The sequence below is a fragment of the Aethalodelphis obliquidens genome, unplaced genomic scaffold, assembly GCF_003676395.1.
Source record: "Aethalodelphis obliquidens isolate GAN/ISIS:26980383/991018 unplaced genomic scaffold, ASM367639v1 scaffold1, whole genome shotgun sequence".
Taxonomy (NCBI): Eukaryota; Metazoa; Chordata; class Mammalia; order Artiodactyla; family Delphinidae; genus Aethalodelphis; species Aethalodelphis obliquidens.
The window spans coordinates 47,775,941-47,796,131 of NW_020837945.1; the positions used below are offsets into that span (position 1 = coordinate 47,775,941).

Consider the following 20,191-nt stretch of genomic DNA (forward strand, 5'->3'; position numbering starts at 1 on the left):
CTGGTGACTCAGTTTTGACCATCTAGCCAGACAACACTGCAGGGGATGCCAAATGAAAAGATATAAGGAGTCTGGGTCCTGGATGTTTTTGAGGACTCGCCGTTTATATCTGAATTGTTTCATGGAAGATAAATAAAATTCATTTTGTTTGAAGCATTCAAAAAAAAAAAAAGCGAGATTTATCAAAAGTTTCTTGGAATACTGGCAGAATGGTGGAGAGAACCCGGACTTTGTTATACTCCTTGCTCAAATGTGGCTGTGAAGCTTAGTAGTAATTTCACCTTGGGGAAATGATGATCTATTTGAATCTCAAGTTCCTCATCAATAAAATATGACGAAAATATCCCAGACACAGGCTTGTTAATAATGAAAATAGCGTACGTAAAATACTTGACTCCATATCTGGTGCAAAGTAAGGGGCTCAATAAATGTAATATTCTCCTTACCTTGGGAAAAAAAAAAACACTAAAAGACAGGGACTCTAATGCTCATAGAAGCTTTATTTATAATAGTCCCAACTGTAAACAACCCAAGTGATAGCCCGAAATGACCATCAATATTAGACTGAATTTTTAAAGGTTGGATAATCATACTATGCAATACTATACAGCATGAACTACTGTTACTATAAAAGCATGGATAAATCTCACTAACATAATGTTAAGTGACACAAAATAATACATACTATATAATTCCATTGAAAGAAAGTTCAGAAACAGGCAAAATTAATCTACAGTGACAGAGGTCAGAAGTCTTAGCCTTTTGGAGGGAGGTTAGGTTGGAAGGGGGAAAGAAGGAGACTGCTGGGGTACTGGAAAGAGTCTATGTCTTTACCTGCATAGTTGTGGTCATTAGAAGGGTATATGTATGTAAAAGTTCATCAAACTGTACACTTAAGATTTGTACATTGTACATGTACATTATTTACCTTTGTACATATAAAAATAATATATCAACCCCCCCCAAAATTCCTCCTGTTTCTTTTGTCCCAGGAGCTAGATTTTATATCAATATCGAATTTATTCATTAGGAGAATATCTGGCTCTAGATATGACACACCATAGCTGGCTATCTTGCAGGCTGAGTCTGTCCCTTGTAAGTGGCCCCATTTCAGAGCTGGCCTGGAGGTGACAGGCATATTATGAAGGTCATGGTCCAACACCATTAACAGCCGGAGATGCCATCACATGCCATCAGCAAAAAAACACAGGGAAAACCAGGCAGTGGACTGTGCTTCCCACCCTTAGGCTGCGAGGCACAAGCCCCAGCAATGGAAGGATTAAAAAGCATCTCAATTTAAGAAGACAGGGAGAGGGGAGGGGAATGTGGGCTGCACAATTTATAAATAGACATTACCAGAGGCTGCCTGATGGTGAAGTGGTTGTTTAGTAAATCTTTCTCCTTTAAGGATTCCATTATCAGAGACCATATGAAAACATCAGTTTCGTTTTGTCTTTTGAGGGAGATCCTGGGTTTCATCAAGTCAGCCCTGTTGGGTAATATTTCTCTCTGGCAGATTTAGGAACAGGCCTTCGATATTTTGAATCACCTTTACATGGAGCACAAAGATGATGACGATGATGATGTGTCTTTTGCCAAATGGATGAGCAGCTTCTGGGGTCACAGCTGGATAGAGGAGGATGAGAGAGGACTCCGGGACCGCCATGGATCACAGAACTCCAGTTACAGGAAAACCTCCCTGCCCTGCCCAGTGAGTTATTATGATGGAACCGGGGGAGAGCTAGACTAGGGGAAGGGGATTTCTCTTAGATCTTTTTGAGAGTCCTTTGGTATAAAGTTTTCTTTGGTTGAAAGTGAGTACTTCCAAACCTTTTTTTATACTCACAAAAATCCCTTTTATCATTTTGTCTTGTCCTCCAAGGGACCTGATTTTCATCTATTAAGTAATGATTCCTTCATTTTTAGCAACCTAAGATATATTTAACCGCTATTCAGAGCTCCTGATAAGCCTGGCATAATCCTATTGGGTGGTAATATAATTCAAGCCAAAGGAAAGAAACCTGATGTTATAGTCTGTGTAGGATTGTTGTGGATCACTGTTTGATTTCCAATAGTCTTTTTGAAATACTGAAAATAGCTCCACTATTTGGTGACATCTAAGGAATTGGGGATTCCACATAATAAATCACTACCTCTGATAAATTTGATACACTCTTTCTGCTGGTTCTCAGTTGGTTTCCTGATGGGAGACAAAGCCAACATTCTACCACCCTCAGCACTATTTTTCCATGGCTAGGCAGAGCACCCGGTGTCAGGGGAGCAGGAAAGCTCCCAAGAGGGGAGCGGGTGGGCCTGACCAGGTGTGGACTCAGCAGTGGGTACACATGTCACTTAGAATTCCAGCTACCAGAGAATATTTCTCCAACCCCCTGCTACTGCTAACTCCAGAACCAAATAAGTTTTGGGGTAATGTTATTTTATTTTTAGCTCCAGAGTTCCCAGAAGCATAATGCATGTGAAGTATATTAAAACTTGTAAGGCAATCTTTTACGCCCAATGATCATCAAGTTTGAGGAATAAGACCTCTCTGAGACACAAATATTTGAAAATAGATCTCTTACCAAACGCGTAATCAGGGACAAAGGGCGCATTTCAACACCTCATTGAACTTCAGGTTCTTTAAGTAAAAAAGGAGAGAGGTTGCACTGGTTGATCTCCAAGAACCCTTCTAGCTCTCGCTTTCCATGATTCTGTTACAAAATAAACACCTGCTTATCACGCTCTCATTTCAATCTCTTATGCCCACATTGAGTGAGGTATACATAATGTGTGAACCAGGAGTATGACTAGTGTTCAGCCAGACAGTGAGAACCAGGAAGAAACAAAGAGAAAAAATGAGATTCGCTATTTATCACAACAGCCCTTTGGAGCCACAGAAACTATGAAATTAAAGAAAGAAACATGACTTATAAAATATAGTTTCTTGAATAAATTTTAATATCTGTTAGACTTTAAAAACTGGGATAATCTACCCTATTTCAAAAATCCACTTATAGGTTACAATATTGTTTGCCTTAAGCTCTTGGGGAATAGCAAAATTTATTTTGTATAACATTTCTAAATGGGGTCCATATATCTTTTCCTGCTCGTACTGGCTTTGGACATTTGCCTGAATTAACCTGTTTAGATTCTCTGAGTTGACAATGAATTCCATAATTATCAGGATAACATGCAGAAAGCATGTGTTTATCTAAGGAGACAAAGCATGGGATAAACATGACAACCTGACTGATTTGAGAAAACACAGATCAGGGGACCTTGGGTGATGTGGGCAGAGTCCTAGAAAATGGGGGGTCTGATTCTTCATCTCTACTCACACAATGCCATGTATTTGTGAAGTGAATCTGTAGTTGGATACTTAAGTTTTCCTAACTCTAAGATGTGCTCAAATTTTTCGTACTTTAGAGATATGAGAAAAATTAGGTTTTGAAGTTTTGTGTTTTGCTTTGAGCTCAATAAAACACCTTAAAAAAAAAAAAAAGCTGGGCTTCCCTGGTGGCACAGTGGTTGGGAGTCCGCCTGCCGATGCAGGGGACACAAGTTCGTGCCCCGATCCGGGAGGATCCCGCATGCTGCGAAGCGGCTGGGCCCGTGAGCCATGGCCGCTGAGCCTGCGCTCCGCAACGGGAGAGGCCGCAGCGGTGAGAGGCCCGCGTACCGCAAAAAAAAAAAAAAAAAAGCTTACTTTTAGCCTTATCTTTTTCCTTCTCTCCCCACTGCTCCACTCTAAGGCTCTTCCCTCTTGCAACCTATTAGTAACCTACATCCATCAGTATTGCATGCAAAGGAAGAGAAGAATTTTCCCCTTCTTTCCTATTTGAATGTGGTTTCTAATATGGCTCTTCAGCCTCATGATTCTTGGAAAACCATAGCGATGGAGCATTAAATCATTAAACATATTTATAGAACACCTACTGTGTGCCAGGCATTGTGCAAGGCACAATAGGCTTACAGGGAAAAAGAAGACATATGATGTTTGTTCTTGTGGCACTTCTAATCTGGTGGAAGACACAAATTTGGCAGGAAGAATGAGGTAGACAAGGGGTAAAACTTGGTCCTTCTCAGAGAACACTACTTTTTTGACAAGACTCATTATAATCTGCGACTGCTGATTTAAAGCAAATTAAAAAATCTAACTTTACTCTCCTGAGGTGCTTGGTGAAAAAAAATAAGGTAGTAATATGAAGTCTCTCTTATTACTCTCTCATATGAAGGTAGAACTAATCTACCCTCTCCCTCCATCGTCACAGGAATACAAACTTGAAGTAGAACAATGTCCATATCCCTTATTTATTCTACTCATTGAAAGTGAATTTTAAATAGTCTATTTGACTTTTTAGTCATCTTCTCCTTCAGCTTAACATGGTTTTCTTAACACTGTTCTATACAGTTAGGGCCTGGTGGAAGGGAGGATTATGCTGAATGAAAGATCTCTTCAAGGAGGAACTGAGTTCCCTGACCTGGGGCTTTGCTAACTCAACATGGACTTTCCCAGTGCTTCTTTGATGCTCACATAAGCACATGTGCTGGTCTACATCATATCATTTGAGGGGTACAAAATAAACCTCTACCTATCTGCACACAAGGGTTTTTTTTTCTTTTTGAAAGTATAAAAGAGATGCAATAGGGAGGGGATATGGGGATATATGTATGCGTATAGCTCATTCATTTTGTTATAGAGTAGAAACTAACACAACACTGTAAAGCAATTATACTCCAATAAAGATGTTAAAAAAATAATCACCTTTAACCAATTTTATATTCTGTCATCATATTCTCAATTTAAAGCTGTAGAAGATATATCTAATTTTAATTTTTATCCCTGATTGACCCAAGGGTGGCTACACACTCTCGTCCTTGTAGTATCTCACTGCAGCGGTGGTCCTCCTGTAGTTGCTCACTACAGGGATGGGGTGGGGCATGGCCCCCTTAGAGGATTTCTCAAACCCGAAGAGAGAGGGGATGCCCTAAAGTTTCATGACAAACAGTGGTTCCTTGTTTTTCAGATTAAATTTGTATTTAATTTTAAGAGGAGACAATGCCTTAATCCAAAGAAATGAAACGACGAATAGAATTTCAGGCATCAGGGATGTTTCTACAGAGGAGCTTTTATCATAATGTTCTATGGACTTGTTTCTTCTACCAGATGCTGAGATAGAGGAGTTGCTGGGAAGGCAGCAGAGTGGAGTGGGTAAGAGTGAGGGCTCTGGCAGCATTACTCTGAGCAAGTTACCTAACCTCTCTCTGTCTGAGATTCCCTCTATGTAAATGGAATTGATGATAATAGTACATACGTCATATGGGTGTTGTTAAGATCCAGTGAGTAATGTATACAGCGTGCTTAGGACAGTGCCTGATACCTAATAAGTACTTCTTCTCCTCCTCTCCTACCCTGCACCTTCCCCTCTCCATCCTCCTCCTCCTTCTTATGTGTCAGAGTTTAAAATGTCTTTTAGTTTCCCTAAAGGATGCCCAGTGGATGGTAACTGACGTACCATGTTGTTTGTTTTTTGTTTTTCTGTTTTTTTTGCGGTACACGGGCCTCTCACTGTTGTGGCCTCTCCCGTTGCGGAGCACAGGCTCCGGACGCGCAGGCTCAGCAACCACGGCTCACGGGCCCAGCCGCTCCGCGGCATGTGGGATCTTCCCGGACCAGGGCACGAACCCGTGTCCCCTGCTTCGGCAGGCGGACTCTCAACCACTGCACCACCAGGGAAGCCCTGACCTACCGTTTTACCAGTTGAACACTTGAATCTTTTTTTTTCCCTGATGCTGTTGCCATATATAGCTAGTTGACTATAACCCTCTTGGCTCTGTTGATAGGCAATTAGTCTACATTATAAAATATTCCTCACATAAAAGTCTTTTAGACTAATTCCTAAAACCTACAAATTATTATTACTTTCGTAATCGAATTCTGTTACAACTGGTACATTATTAAAAGTCACATTTACAGGAAGCTTCACATAGAAATAGAATGAAGTTGTTGCTGCTGTTGAAGACAGAAGTTTGGGATTATTCAGCCGAGGAAGATATGTCTTACGCTTAGACATGGCACTTTACCTCTCCTGTAAAGTCACTAGTCACATGTCATAGGCAAGTCACTTAGCCAAACTAAGATTCATTTTCTTCATCTGTAAAAGGGGAAAAATAACTCCCTTGTAGGATTTGTTCTGAGGTTAGATATAAGGGCATGGTCCCCAGAGTCCCTGACACACACGGTGCACTAAGATTCAACATGGGTCTTACTGTCTCAACACCTGGATCTTTCTCCCTCTTGTTTCTCATCTTGCTGTTGATGGGTGGCTCAGGTGCTTTCATTTACTCAGAGGGCAGGAGGGGTACAACTGAAGGGTGATTGCAATTAAACCCAGAATAAAAAACATCAAGTAGTTAAGTTCTTGAAGTGAAGATGTTACATAACAATTTTTTTTTTTTAAGTGAGGACCTATGGCTTGGGGTTAGAGAGTGCATAGGATTTATTTTTTGACAGAAATGTTTTTCTGGGACCACAGTAGGAAACAGCATTGTTTTTCAGAGGACTGTTTTCTAGTGAGAGTCAGGGCACTGGTGGTTATTGCTCAGAAAAATCCATGCCTGCTGCAGGCTTTGTAGCCTGGGAGCTGGGGAGTCCAGGTGTCGAGCTCGGAGCGTGGGGATCCCATTCCACGTTCTAGAGCCTGCTTCACGGCATGGGAGATAGATCCATAAGGTTGGTCCATGACCATGGAGGTGACAAGTCCAGACCTTGAAAAAGTCAGCTATTTAGGGCGTTGATTCAAGTCTTTGTGAGGGAACTTACATTAGAAGGGCATATAAAATTCCAAAAGTAGAGCTTACTTAGTAAGTAAACATTTTTAAAAGTGGTAGCTTTCTCCCTGTAACCAATTAGAGAACTCTTTTAAGCTTGTTTCTCACAAGGTCCCACACCAAAAGAGACTAACTGGAAATTTCATCTGCTATAAGGAGATATTGTTTATTTATATTGTGATGGAAACTCTTGCATTTTTTTTCAGGTCTCTCAATGGAAGAGGACATTTGTACAAACATCTGCATTTCACTCCCAGTCTCACATTTTTAAGTTTTATTTTTAAAATCTTAGTGTGGTGAGAATATGCAACATGAGCTCTACTGTCTTTGGCGGATCTCTAAGTGTACAAGGCAATATTGTCATCTTTAGGCACAATGTTGTGCAGCAGATCTCTAGAACTTATTTTGCATAACTGAAATTTTATACCCATTGATTAGCAACTCCGCATATCCCCCTCCTCCCAGCCCTTGGCAGCCACCATTCTATTCTTGCTTCTATCAGCTCAACCATTTCAGATACCTTATGTAATATTTGTCCTTCTGTGTCCCAGTCTCGAATTTTAAGTATTGTATTTTTCCTGATAATATAATACATGATCACTGTAGAAGACATGAAAAATACTAAAAAGGAGTAGGAAGAAAACAACCCCAGATTTCAGACAAAGGCTTTGATCACAGTTGGGTATGTTTTAAGATTGCCCATCTTATGATGTCCCCACAGCTTACCCATCCCAGCCCTCCCCCCTCCTCTCAGGCGCTCCCGGCCCTACCAGACTTCTCTTCCTTCTACGCCAGCAAGCTCCTTCTGTGGCAGGGCTTCTGCACGTATGGTCTCATCCTCAGGCGGACAAGTGTTCTCTGTTTCCTAATTAACCCTGCTCATCCTTCAGATTGTAGCTTGTCACACCTTCACAGAAGTCTTCCCTCATCGTCCCAGTCACCTCAATACCCACCCAAATATATGTAGTTTTACTCTGCTATACCCTGTTATTGCACCTTGAACATTCCCTTAATAGCATTTGGCCAAGGATGCAGGCATACGCCCCATTTATTTATCTCCATTGCAGACATAAGTTCTAAGAGGGGGCCACTCTGTTTTGCTCCCCAATTTATCCATAGCACCAAGTACCACATCTGACCTGCAGTAAATGGACTAATTTATACAGACTTACCTCATGTATCTTAGCAACTTTACAAATCTTTTTTTAAAAATTTATTTTATTTAATTAATTTATTTTTGGCTGCATTGAGTCTTCGTTGCTGTGCGCAGGCTTTCTCTAGTTGCAGCGAGCGGGGGCTACTCTGTTGCGGTGTGCAGGCTTCTCATTGCGGTGGCTTCTCTTGTTGCGGAGCACGGGCTCTAGGCACACGGGCTTCAGTAGTTGTGGCATGCGGGCTCTAGAGCACAGCCTCAGTAGTTGTGGTGCACGGACTTAGTTGCTCTGCGTCATGTGGGAATCCTCCCGGACCAAGGCTCAAACCTGTGTCCCCTGCATTGGCAGGCGGATTCTTAACCACTGCACCACCAGGGAAGATCCAACTTTATAAATCTTTAACCATATTTCTGATTATTGTTTGAGAGTAAGTTTCTATATATGTGTATTAGTTTGCTCGGGCTGCCATAACAAAATACCACAGGCTGGGTGGCTTAAACAGCCATTTATTTCCTCATAGCTCTGGAGGCTGTAAGTCCAAGATCAAGGTGTCAGCAGGTTTGGTTTCTTCTGAGGCCTCTCCCCTTGGCTTGTATTGATAGATGGCACCTTCTCGCTGTGTCCTCACATGGTCTTTCCTCTGTGTGAGTATATCCCTATGTCTCTAATTTCCTTACTAATGTAAGAACATTAGTCAGATTGGATTAGGGCCACCCTAATGGCCTCATTTTAACTTAATCTTTAAAGACCCTATCCCAAATACTGTCATATTCTGAGCTACTCACGTAGGGCTTCAACATATGAATTTGGCGGGGCGGGAGTGGGGGGGAGGTATGACACAATTCAGCCCATAATAACGTGCAATGTATGGACCCAAGGAGGGAAATTATTTTAAGCCTTTTGACTCACTCATACTGCCAACGGCTTTCTAGGAAAGCTGTATCCATTTATAGTCCTACCAGCAAGGAATGACAGTGCCTATCCCCCAGCACTCTTACTAGTGTTAGTATTATTAAAAAATTTTTTTTGTTAACCTGGAAGGCAAAATTGTATGTGATATAATTTAACATAATTTTTGACTATTAATAAGCATAAACAACTTTTATGTTTGGTATTTCTTTTTCTTTCATTCTTTATACATTTATTCATTCAATATATATTTAATGAACTCATGCTATGAAGAAGACAAAGTGCTGCATACTGAGATTCTAGCAGAGAAAGAAATGTAGCCCCTGACATGAAGGAGCATACAGTCTAATGGAGAAGAGAGATGTGTAACAAAATTAACCAAATTATTGATGACAGCTGTGATAAGTGTCATGAAGAAGTGTGAGATCTCAGGAGAGTGTCTAAATGGTGGTTCAGGGGCCTGAACCAATTGGGGTGGTAAGAAAGGCTTTCTGGGGAAATGCAGTTTCCACGGTGACTGAAGGGTGATTAGCCAGGGATGAGGTGAAGCGATGGGGTTGTGTGTGGGGTCACAGCCAGAGAGGACCACTTGTGAAAGTGCCTGTGCTGGGCAGGAGCAGGTGAGCTGGAGGAACTGACAGAAGACCAGTGAGGCTATGTCACTGAAGAGGTGAGGGTGGTGCAAGATGAGTTGTAAAGTGAAATGTGATCAGGTATGAGTTTGACGTTGTTTTAACTATGCTGGCTGCTGTGGGAAAAGTGAAATAAAGTGAGTAAGGATGAATGCAGGATATCCACTACTACGAGGCTGCTGCTGGAATCTGGGTGAAAGGTAATGATGACTTGGATTAGGGTAGTAACAGTGGTGCTGGAAAAAAGTAGATGGTTTTGAGAGACATTTAAGAGGTGGAATCTGCTGACTTGGCAATTGGATGTGGAGGGGGGATTCTGAATTACTGGTCTGAGTAACCGGGCAAATGGTGGTGCCGGTTTCTGAGTTCTGGGACACTTGAGAAGCAGGCTTGGGAAGGAGAGATGATGAATTCAAATTTGGACAAGTCAGGGGGGGTGCCTGTGGGATACCAAGAGGAGAAGTTGAGTGGGCAGAAGCTCAGAAGAGAGGTCTGGGCTAACAAATAAATCAGAAACTCGGTTATAGATGGAAATTGAAGCCTGGGGGTGAGACATTGAGGGAGACAGTGTAAAGTAAGAAAGCAAAGGAAGGGAAGGAGGACTAGTTTAGAGTGTCGGGGGATGCCAACAGTTATGAGTAGTTAGAAGGGAGAAGTGAGCAAAAATGTCTAAAACACAGTGGCAGAAAGATCAAAGGGAAACCAAGAGGGTGCAGTGGTAGAAGGCAAGGGAAAGACTGTTTCCAGAAGGGTTCAATAGGCAACTGAGTTGAATGCTATGGAGTGACTAAAGACCATTAAGTGCCCAGAATTTGGCAACATGGAGACCAATATCCTGACTAACATTAGTGTTAGATGAAAAAGTGTGAGATAGCCTCATCCACCAGAGGGCAGACAGCAGAAGCAAGAAGAACTACAATCCTGCAGCCTGTGGAACAAAAGCCACATTCACAGAAAGATAGACAAGATGAAAAGGCAGAGGGCTATGTACCAGATGAAGGAACAAGATAAAACCCCAGAAAAACAACTAAATGAAGTGCAGATAGGCAACCTTCCAGAAAAAGAATTCAGAATAATGATAGCAAAGATGATCCAGGACCTCGGAAAAAGAATGGAGGCAAAGATTGAGAAGATGCAAGAAATGTTTAACAAAGACCTAGAAGAATTAAAGAACAAACGAACAGAAATGAACAATACAATAACTGAAATGAAAACTACACTAGAAGGAATCAATAATAGAATAACTGAGGCAGAAGAACGGATAAGTGACCTGGAAGACAGAAAGGTGGAATTCACTGTTGTGGAACAGAATAAAGAAAAAAGAATGAAAAGAAATGAAGACAGCCTAAGAGACCTCTGGGGCAACATTAAACACAACAACATTTGCATTATAAGGGGCCCAGAGGAGAAGAGAGAGAGAGAAAGGACCTGAGAAAATATTTGAAGAGATTATAGTCGAAAACTTCCCAAACATGGGAAAGGAAATAGCCACCCAAGTCCAGGAAGCACAGAGAGTCCCATACAGGATAAACCCAAGGAGAAACATGGCGAGACACATAGTAATCAAATTGGCAAAAATTAAAGACAAAGAAAAATTATTGAAAGCAGCAAGGGAAAAATGACAAATAACATACAAGGGAACTCCTATAAGGTTAACAGCTGATTTCTCAGCAGAAACTCTACAAGCCAGAAGGGAGTGGCATGATATACTTAAAGTGATGAAAGGGAAGAACTTACAACCAAGATTACTCTGCCTGGCAAGGATCTCATTCAGATTTGATGGAGAAATCAAAAGCTTTACAGACAAGCAAAAGCTAAGAGAATACAGCACCACCAAACCAGCTCTACAACAAATGCTAAAGGAACTTCTCTAAGGGGGAAACACAAAAGAAGAAAAGGACCTACAAAAACAAACCCATAACAATTAAGAAAATGGTCATAGGAACATACATATCGATAATTACCTTAAACATGAATGGATTAAATGCTCCAACCAAAAGACACAGGCTTGCTGAATGGATACAAAAACAAGACCCATCTATATGCTGTCTACAAGAGACCCACTTCAGACCTAAGGACACATACAGACTGAAAGTGAGGGGATGGAAAAAGATATTCCATGCAAGTGGAAATCAAAAGAAAGCTGGAGTAGCAGTACTCATATCAGATAAAATAGACTTTAAAATAAAGAATGTTACAAGAGACAAGGAAGGACACTACATAATGATCAAGGGATCAATCCAAGAAGAAGATATAATAATTATACATATATATGCACCCAACATAGGAGCACCTCAATACAGAAGGGAACTGCTAACAGCTATTTTTTGCCATATTACAAGGTACTACAGAGTGAGGCCTGGAAGGACTTGAAGGTAACAACTCCAGCTTTTTGACAAATTCTTTGAGAAACCTGAGGACCTCCCCCGCCCCTAAAGAGGTTATCATTTACCCAAGGTCACACAGCTAGTGAGTAGCAGATTGACATACCTGGGTTTTCTGATTTCAGATCTGCTGGCCTTGTTGCTCCAAGTTAGCAGTTAGTAATGCCAGCATGCAGAAAGAGCACAGAGTGTGGTTACAACTGACTTGGATTGCAATCCTAGCTCTTCCCTTTATCAGCCATGTAGCTTTAGAAAAGCCATTTAATCAGCTTTTCTCACATAATAATAGCACTGTGGAAAAGCAAGTTTCTGCTTGTTGTGAGGGGCAAGTGTGTCTGCACATAGTAGGTGCTCCATCAACGGGACCTCATCTCAAACTCCAAACCTAGGTGTCTTGTATCCCAGAGTATGGGCCCCTTTGCCCACACGCTTGTGAAATGGGTCTAATCCTCTGTAACACACGAGATGCCAAGAAATCCTAAAGTCTCCATCAATTTTTATCATATGAAGTTTATACAGCATCGTTCATTATAAGAAAAATACATATTAAAACAATAATACTATCTCACTCTTCCTATTTGTTGGCAGTTTGGGGAAACAGGCACACTCATGGTTTGGAATATTAATTTGTATCACCTCTTTGGAGAATAATTTGACAATACATATCACAATTTAAAATGCACTTATTCTTTATTAACCTACCTGTTTCACTTTTACAGACACATTCATACACATCCAAAATGTATATCATTGCAGCATTCTCTGCTACAGCAAAGTTTGCACAGGAACTAAATATACCTTTTAAAAAACAAAAACAAACAAACAAAAAAGAAAAAGTGTGAGTGAAAAAGCTGGAGTGGAGTGGGTTGGGGAGTGAGAGAAATTAACAGAGCAAGTGTCACAATTCTTTCCAGAAGTTTGGTATATCTGAACTATCTTTTTTTTCATCATTTTCCAATTGTGATTTTAACACTGATGTCATTGTAGTACATGACCTCTATGTTTGTGTGTATTATGTGAAATACCCTTATTTTCAGAATATTTATTAAACATGCAGCAAATATTTTTAAAGTTTTTTCGTCTACCATATTATATGTTGTTTTTTATGTACATTAGCTTTATTTTTATATAGTTAAGTTAATTTTTTTCCTTATGACTTCTTCCATTGCTCTTTTGCTTAGAAATTCCTTCTCCATACAGAAAGCACACAGATATTTGCCTTTGTATTATTTCTTAAATGTTTATGGCTTCATTAAAACTTTATTTCGATCATTCTGAAATTTATTTTTACATATCAATTTAAGGCTGGAACACTTTATTATACCACCCTAATGATAGAGGAGCAACATGGCTAATCTTGGGATGTTCTACTTACTGTTTTGACCAACTGACCCCACTGCCTCATTGCAGGAGAAAGCTCCTACTGATCAAGAAGATAAAATTTCAGTCCAACATGAGATTTGTTTGGTTAGTAATTTATGGACATTCTGTCTCTGTGCTAATATTGTGCAGTCTCTTTATATTGTAAAATTTTAAATTCTGTATTCCCAGTTTCCTGTGCTTCCCAGCATGATGTCGTCTGACAGCCATCCTAGAAGTCATTCTTATGAGGACCAGGGATTTCAATGCCATACTCACGTGCGGGATTACAGAAAATACTCAGAGGATGGGTCATTCAAGGAGCCCCTGGAATCAAAAAGAAGATCCCATTCCAAAATTCAGGCATTTTCAGAGTCCTTTGAACAGCAACTCTGCTTTAGAACCAAACGCTCTGTCTCTTCGGTACGTAACAGAGTTATTGAATATTTAAATCATTTTAGAAAAGGAAACCCAAAGGATTCATCCTCCCCTAGTTTCAGGAGAACAAATCTAACTTCTTCATTTACAGGTTGGTGTTGTGATCTTTGAAAAATGGCACTCAGTTTTAGCTAGCCCAGGTGTACATAAAATTTTAAAATTATTATTATTGAAGACATGTGGTGTAGGAAGAATTCCTAAAGGAGCACATGTGGAATGTTTTTGTTACCAAGGTCCTCTGTTTTCATCACCCTTATTATAAATAATTGTGATTTGTTCTCCTTCTACTATCTGAAGAAGAAAAAACTGCCCCTACTGCTCTTGTTCTCTCATATTTAATCTGGTAGGAAATAGTTTGTGATGGTGTTGTGTTCCCCTGTACTTTTAAAAAGCACAAGAAGGAACTCTCTGGACACTATGGTGTGAGTATCCAGGAATAGAGGAGCAATCCAGGCATTCACAGTGGCCTCCTCAGAGTCTAATTGAAGCCCAAGGGAGACAAAGGCAGGAAATGGGAGAAAGAATTGAAACACCACTGATGATGCCAAACTTGATACATAAAGTAATAAACTAGAGACCAATTAATTGGGGGGTAGTTTTTCAACTCTGCAACGTGCTCACTGAGTGGCCTTGAGCAAAATACTTTTTTTTTTTTGGTGGGTCTTTTGTTTTGGTTTTATTTTGCAAAACAAGAATAATGATATGTTTCTGCCATGTAGTAGGCAGAGCAAATAAGTAAACCTAGGTGTATTGCCACCTGGGTCTTGAGCTATGCTCTGTGAATGGCCAGGGGAAGGCACTCAGGTGCTTGCTACCTCATTGTCCACCTGAGTGCGGTGCTTTCTGCCTAGCAGTGATGGCTGTTGGGATTGTCACTGTGCATCTTTGCCTCACAGGCGGCACCTCACTTTTGTCTCAGTGACCTTGTGTATCTAGATTTCCCTTCAGTAAGCTGCTCTCTCTACTGGATCATAAGAGGAATAAGGAAGGAGGCGTAGTGAACAGCTGTCACTTACTCTATCTAAACCTTATTAAGTTTCTGTTTTGTCTTTTCTTTATACTGTTTTTTTAAGATATGGTTTCAGACTTACAGCAAGGTTGCAAGAATAGTACAAAACTACACCCTTCATCTAGATTTCCTCTAAACGTGAATGTATTATCACATTTTCCTATACCCGCTCTCTCCTTCCCACCCCCAAACAAGGGCACAAGGACATAATACAGTACAATAATTAAACTCAGGAAATTAACACCAATACAAAACTTTTATATCTAATCTATTGACCTTATTCATATTTTGTCAGTTGTTCCAATAATATTTTTTAAAATGAGATTCCAGATCATGCAATGCAACCGATTTTCATGTCCCTTTAAGGTATTTTATTTCTGGAACAATGCCTCAGTCTTTTTCATGGGACTGGCATCTGAAGAGTACAGGTCAGTTATTTTTTAGAATGAAGCTCAGTTTGAGTTCATCTGATATTTCTTCATGATTAGATTCACATTATGAACTTTTGGCAGGAATAAAACAGGCGTGAAAAAATTCCTGTTTCAAAACTATGTGTTGAAATCATTAATTATATTAATTAGGGGACTGACTTGCTTTAAATTCTTTCTGAAACAAGGGAGGGTATAAATATATTCTGAAAAAAATTTTAACCTGAACAATTCTTTGTTGATTCTGATGCCTTCAGAAAAACATTCATATCACATATTTACATAAGGGTGTAAATGTGAAATCAGTTTTTATTTAAAGAGATGTTCATTACATTATCCTTAAAATATAAAAATGTTTCTTTCATTCATTTCTCAAGTTCTTCCTTTTGAGTACCAAGATAACCAAGGCAGCATTTTCAACTTTTTTGACTCAAGAACTCTTTTCATAGTTATGTACAGTCGGCCTTTTTTGTCTTTGGGTTCTGTACCCATGAACTTGAGCATCCATGGATTTTGGTACCTGTGGGCGGTCCTGGAACCAACACCTTTGTGGATACCAAGGGACAACTGTATAATAGCTAGAAACCTGCTAGGAATTTACAAAATCATTAAAAAAATTTTCATATTATATGATAAATATACATGATAAATAATTTTAAATTCAGTATTTATTTTATATCAGTCTTTAAAGAGTATATTATAAAGTTTATCTTAATGCAAAATAAAAAATTTGGAACATTGCATACTTTAAAACTTTTCTATTTAACAATTGATACACTTTTCTAAAGCTAACTACATTAAAAAGTGTGATTTTTCAGCAATTTAAAAAATAATATATATTGCCTTTTCTTTGTTTTGTTTTTTTTGTTTTGTTTTGTTTTTTTTGTTTCTTTCGGTATGCGGGCCTCTCACTGTTGTGGCCTACTCCCGTTGCGGAGCACAGGCTCCAGACGCGCAGGCCCAGCGGCCATGGCTCACAAGCCCAGCCGCTCCGCGGCATGTGGGATCTTCCCGGACCGGGGCACGAACCCGTGTCCCCTGCATCAGCAGGTGGACTCTCAACCACTGCACCACCAGGGAAGCCCTATATTGCCTTTTATTTGGGGGCCAAATGTATGTATGTACTAATACATAGATTTAGATTTTACATCCTTTAGCATCAAGAAGAGCCAGAAACTGCTTTTGTGACCTGCTCATTACAAACAACATTAAATTTTTTCATTTTTATATTGAAAAACTCAACTGGCTTATTTTGATAATTTTTCACATTTTTGTTTCTAAGTGATGAGATAAGAAAAAATATTTCAGGTCATTATTTATGAGCAATTTTTGGATAGTCTGGATTCTCAATAAGGGAAAAGCCAAATTGCAAATAATCATCACTATATTTTCTTTTTTATACTGTTTTTATAAGGATTAGAGACATTCATGGCTGCTAAATATGAATTATGACCAGACTGATGGATTTAATACAAGCAATGGAGCTAATTAAAATAATCTGGAGGCATATTTACAGAGCTAGTACAAGTTTTAAGCTCCTTTTAACTTGCATCTCAGCTTCATCATTTGTTTTGCTTTCTGATTTTGACTAATGGACCATTATACATAGAAATGAAATAATCTAGGTATGAAAACAATTTAACAATGTACAGTAGCTAACACCACCACAGTAACCAGACATCCCCATAACTCACCCTGCAGGGCCGAGTCATGACCTTGCCCATCTGACTGTTACTCACCACTGCATATGTTCACCTCATAGGCACTCAGGGGTTCTCCAGTGTTTCCAGTTCACTGGAATGGAGAAGGGGAGGAGTAATGATCTTGAAGTGTAAAAATAGATACCACCACATTTATCAACACCATTCTTTTGTTAGTAATTCCTTTGAAAGTCACTTTCACCATGGAAACCAAAGAAGCACCCCCCCATCCCAGTTCCTTATCATATCACCCTATTTATAGTTATCATTGCACTTATCATTACCTTTTATTTTCTTATTTCCTTTTAGGCTTATTGATTGATTGTCTCCCTCTGCCTAGGTGTAGAATCTAGGAAGTAGGGTCTCTCTAGTTAGTGCCGAATCTCCCCATCTTAGAACAACAGTGTGTGTTCATTCAGTCATTGAATGTAGACCCCTCGGCAACTTGTTGGGGAATGTTGTGTGGTTGAATGTCATTCCTTGACACTTTGTTCTTTACCCAGTCCTCACCTGAAAACTTAGTGCAAACCCTACTATTAATGTAATTTTTGTGTGTGTGTGTGTGGTACGCGGGCCTCTCACTGTTGTAGCCTCTCCTGTTGCGGAGCACAGGCTCCGGACGCGCAGGCTCAGCGGCCATGGCTCACGGGCCCAGCCGCTCTGCGGCATGTGGGATCTTCGCGGATCGGGGCACGAACCCGTGTCCCCTGCATCGGCAGGCGGACTCTCAACCACTGCGCCACCAGGGAAGCCCTGTAATTTAAGGGAGTGAACATAAGGAGGTTAGAATCATTCCGTGTATGATTCCCTTGCCACATTCCTTTTCAAAAAGCACCAGAAGGATATTAATTTTACTGTGCCATGGAATCACATCCCTCTGTACATTAGAGGCAGAGTAGTGTGCAGGTTGAGTTTCCTCCATAGACCACCTGTTAATGCCCAAGGCCACCTATTCCTTTATTTTATGACTAAACCTTTAGCAACACCCTTAGGCTTATGCTAATTTATTACTAGAAACTAAGATGTGAAAGTCTGCTAAATGATTAGGGTTTTCTTCATTTCTGATAATTAGGAAAAATGTGGAATGTTGTCAGCTGTTGGCATATCTACCCTTTTCTGACCCTTCTTTTTCAGGGACCTGAGAGCAGAAAGGAGAGAAATGAGAGAGAATACCGGGCACTGGAAATGAGGTCTTGCAAGAAAGTGGAGGAAAGAAGGAGCTCTGGGAAGGAAGAGTGTGGAGAAGCTTACCTGCCCGCCCTGTCTGAAAAGGGGCCCAAATAGTACTTTGTTTCCACACCATGACTACTGATGCTGCTGTGTTTTTCTGAGCCCCAATTCACCAGGCCCAGGAGTGGTAGCTGTAGAGTCTGCAGATGCTGAGTGACTCAAGTGGGTGGTTGATTCAGCTGCTCCCCAAGACAGCTTGCATCATACTCCAGCTGCTTTTCAGAGTGTGATCTGCTCTGTTGCCCTTTTATGGGAATAAAAAGGATAAAAGGTATTTTAATAGCATAAAGTAATTATTGAAAATGTGAAGAGAGATATTTAAAGAGCCACCCACACATCTTCACCAACCCTTCTTCCACATCACCCTGGCAAATAATCTTAAATAAAAGTCATTGGTGTGACTCGATGCTTACTTCCTTATTAGAAGTAATTATATAAGTATGTCTAAAGGCCATCATTTAATGAGAGCTGGTAATTAAGGTGCCAAGTACTGTGCTGAGAGTTTGAATGCATTACCTAATAGTCCTCACCACTCTGAGGTGGGACCCAGTCTTCCTTTCACTTGCTGGCTGAGGAAGCTGGAGTTTAGGAAAGTTCAGTCACTCACTGGGGAGGTGGCAGAGTTAGGGCCGGAGCCCAGTTCATGCTGACTCATGTTCCTAACTTGAGGCAGGACCTTCATTTCCCTTTCGCAGTGGGTCCTGACTTAGTAGGTGTGTGATTTGCTTGTGAACGGGCAGATGTGAATGAGAAAAGCAGGACTTGGGAGTGGGTTACAATTTTGATAACGTGGGTGGAGACTGAATCTCTGAGATCAGCTTTATGCTCTGGGTTTTAACTTTATGAGACTATGTATTTTTTATTGAGGTATAAGTGACATGTAACATTATATTAGTTTCAGGTGTCCAACATAATGATTCAGTATTTGTATGTATTGTGAAATGATTGCCACAGTAAATCTAGTTAACATCCATCACCATACATAGTTATACATTTTTTTCTTGTGATGAGAACTTTTAAGATCTACTCTCTTAGCAATTTTCAAATATACAATATTGTCAACTATAGTCACCATGCTGTACATTACATCACATGATTTATTTAAAACGTATGGACCACCTCACAACTTTGCTTGTCATCTTTGCACAGGAGCTGTGCTAATCCTCTCTGTATCCAGAGAAGTTCCAGTTTGAGTGTATGTGCTGCTGAAGCAGGTGCTTCTTTTTTTCCCCCGGCTCTATTGATAGGACTTTTATACTATATTTTATCAAATTGGAGGAAAGTCTGTTTTCAACACACTTTCAGGACCATAGTAAATGGAAGAGGGGGGACTCTCTGAATATGAAGGTGACAGCTTATTGCCTTTTTTAAATATCACAAAATGATAGTCGTCATAATAAAAATACAGATCAAGAAAAAGAATGAAAATTAAAAACTCTTATTGTACCTACTCGGAGATAAACATGGTTAATACTTTGTTGTCTGTCCTTCCAGAATATTATCTATGTGTATACAGAAACACACACACACACACACACACACACACACACAAACTTTTTTCCAAACATGAGTTCATTTCAGTTAATAGTGTATCATTTACATCTTTTAAAATAGTCAAGTGCATAATTTTAATGGTTCCTTGCTTAAAACATTCTCAAGTCTCTTCCATCTTTTTTTTTTTTTTTTGTGGTACGCGGGCCTCTCACTGTTGTGGCCTCTCCCGCTGCGGAGCACAGGCTCCGGACGCGCAGGCCCAGCGGCCATGGCTCATGGGCCCAGCCGCTCCGCGGCATGCGGGATCTTCCCGGACCGGGGCACGAACCTGTGTCCCCTGCATCGGCAGGCGGACTCTCAACCACTGCACCACCAGGGAAGCCCAAGTCTCTTCCATCTTAAAAACTTCCCTCATAATATACCGATAGGTACCACCTTTTTTTTTTTTTTTTTTTTTTTGGCCACACCGCGTGGCTTGTGAGCTCTTAATTTCCCCACCAGGAATTGAACCTGGGCCCTCGGCAGTGTAAGCACCAAGTCCTAACCACTGGACTGCCAGGGAATTCCTGCAAACTCATTTTTTTAAAGTAAATAATTATTTCTTGCCCTGCCTGCCCCCAATC

The 20,191-nt window shown here is 40.3% G+C and overlaps 1 protein-coding gene and 1 non-coding gene across 2 annotated transcripts; one reads left to right on the forward strand and one right to left on the reverse strand.

Moving 5' to 3' along the window:
* The first annotated feature begins 1,519 nt into the window (after nucleotides 1-1,519).
* On the forward strand, nucleotides 1,520-18,184 carry LNP1 (leukemia NUP98 fusion partner 1). The gene is made up of 3 exons (XM_027103472.1): nucleotides 1,520-1,711; nucleotides 13,462-13,692; nucleotides 17,979-18,184. The coding sequence occupies exons 1-3, from the start codon at nucleotides 1,556-1,558 to the stop codon at nucleotides 18,126-18,128; spliced, it is 537 nt and encodes a 178-aa protein (XP_026959273.1). The 5' UTR covers nucleotides 1,520-1,555; the 3' UTR covers nucleotides 18,129-18,184.
* A 994-nt stretch (nucleotides 18,185-19,178) lies between these two features.
* On the reverse strand, nucleotides 19,179-19,288 carry LOC113624220 (U6 spliceosomal RNA). Its single transcript, XR_003434270.1, has one exon. It is a non-coding gene; the product is annotated as a U6 spliceosomal RNA (small nuclear RNA).
* Between the last annotated feature and the right edge of the window lie 903 nt (nucleotides 19,289-20,191).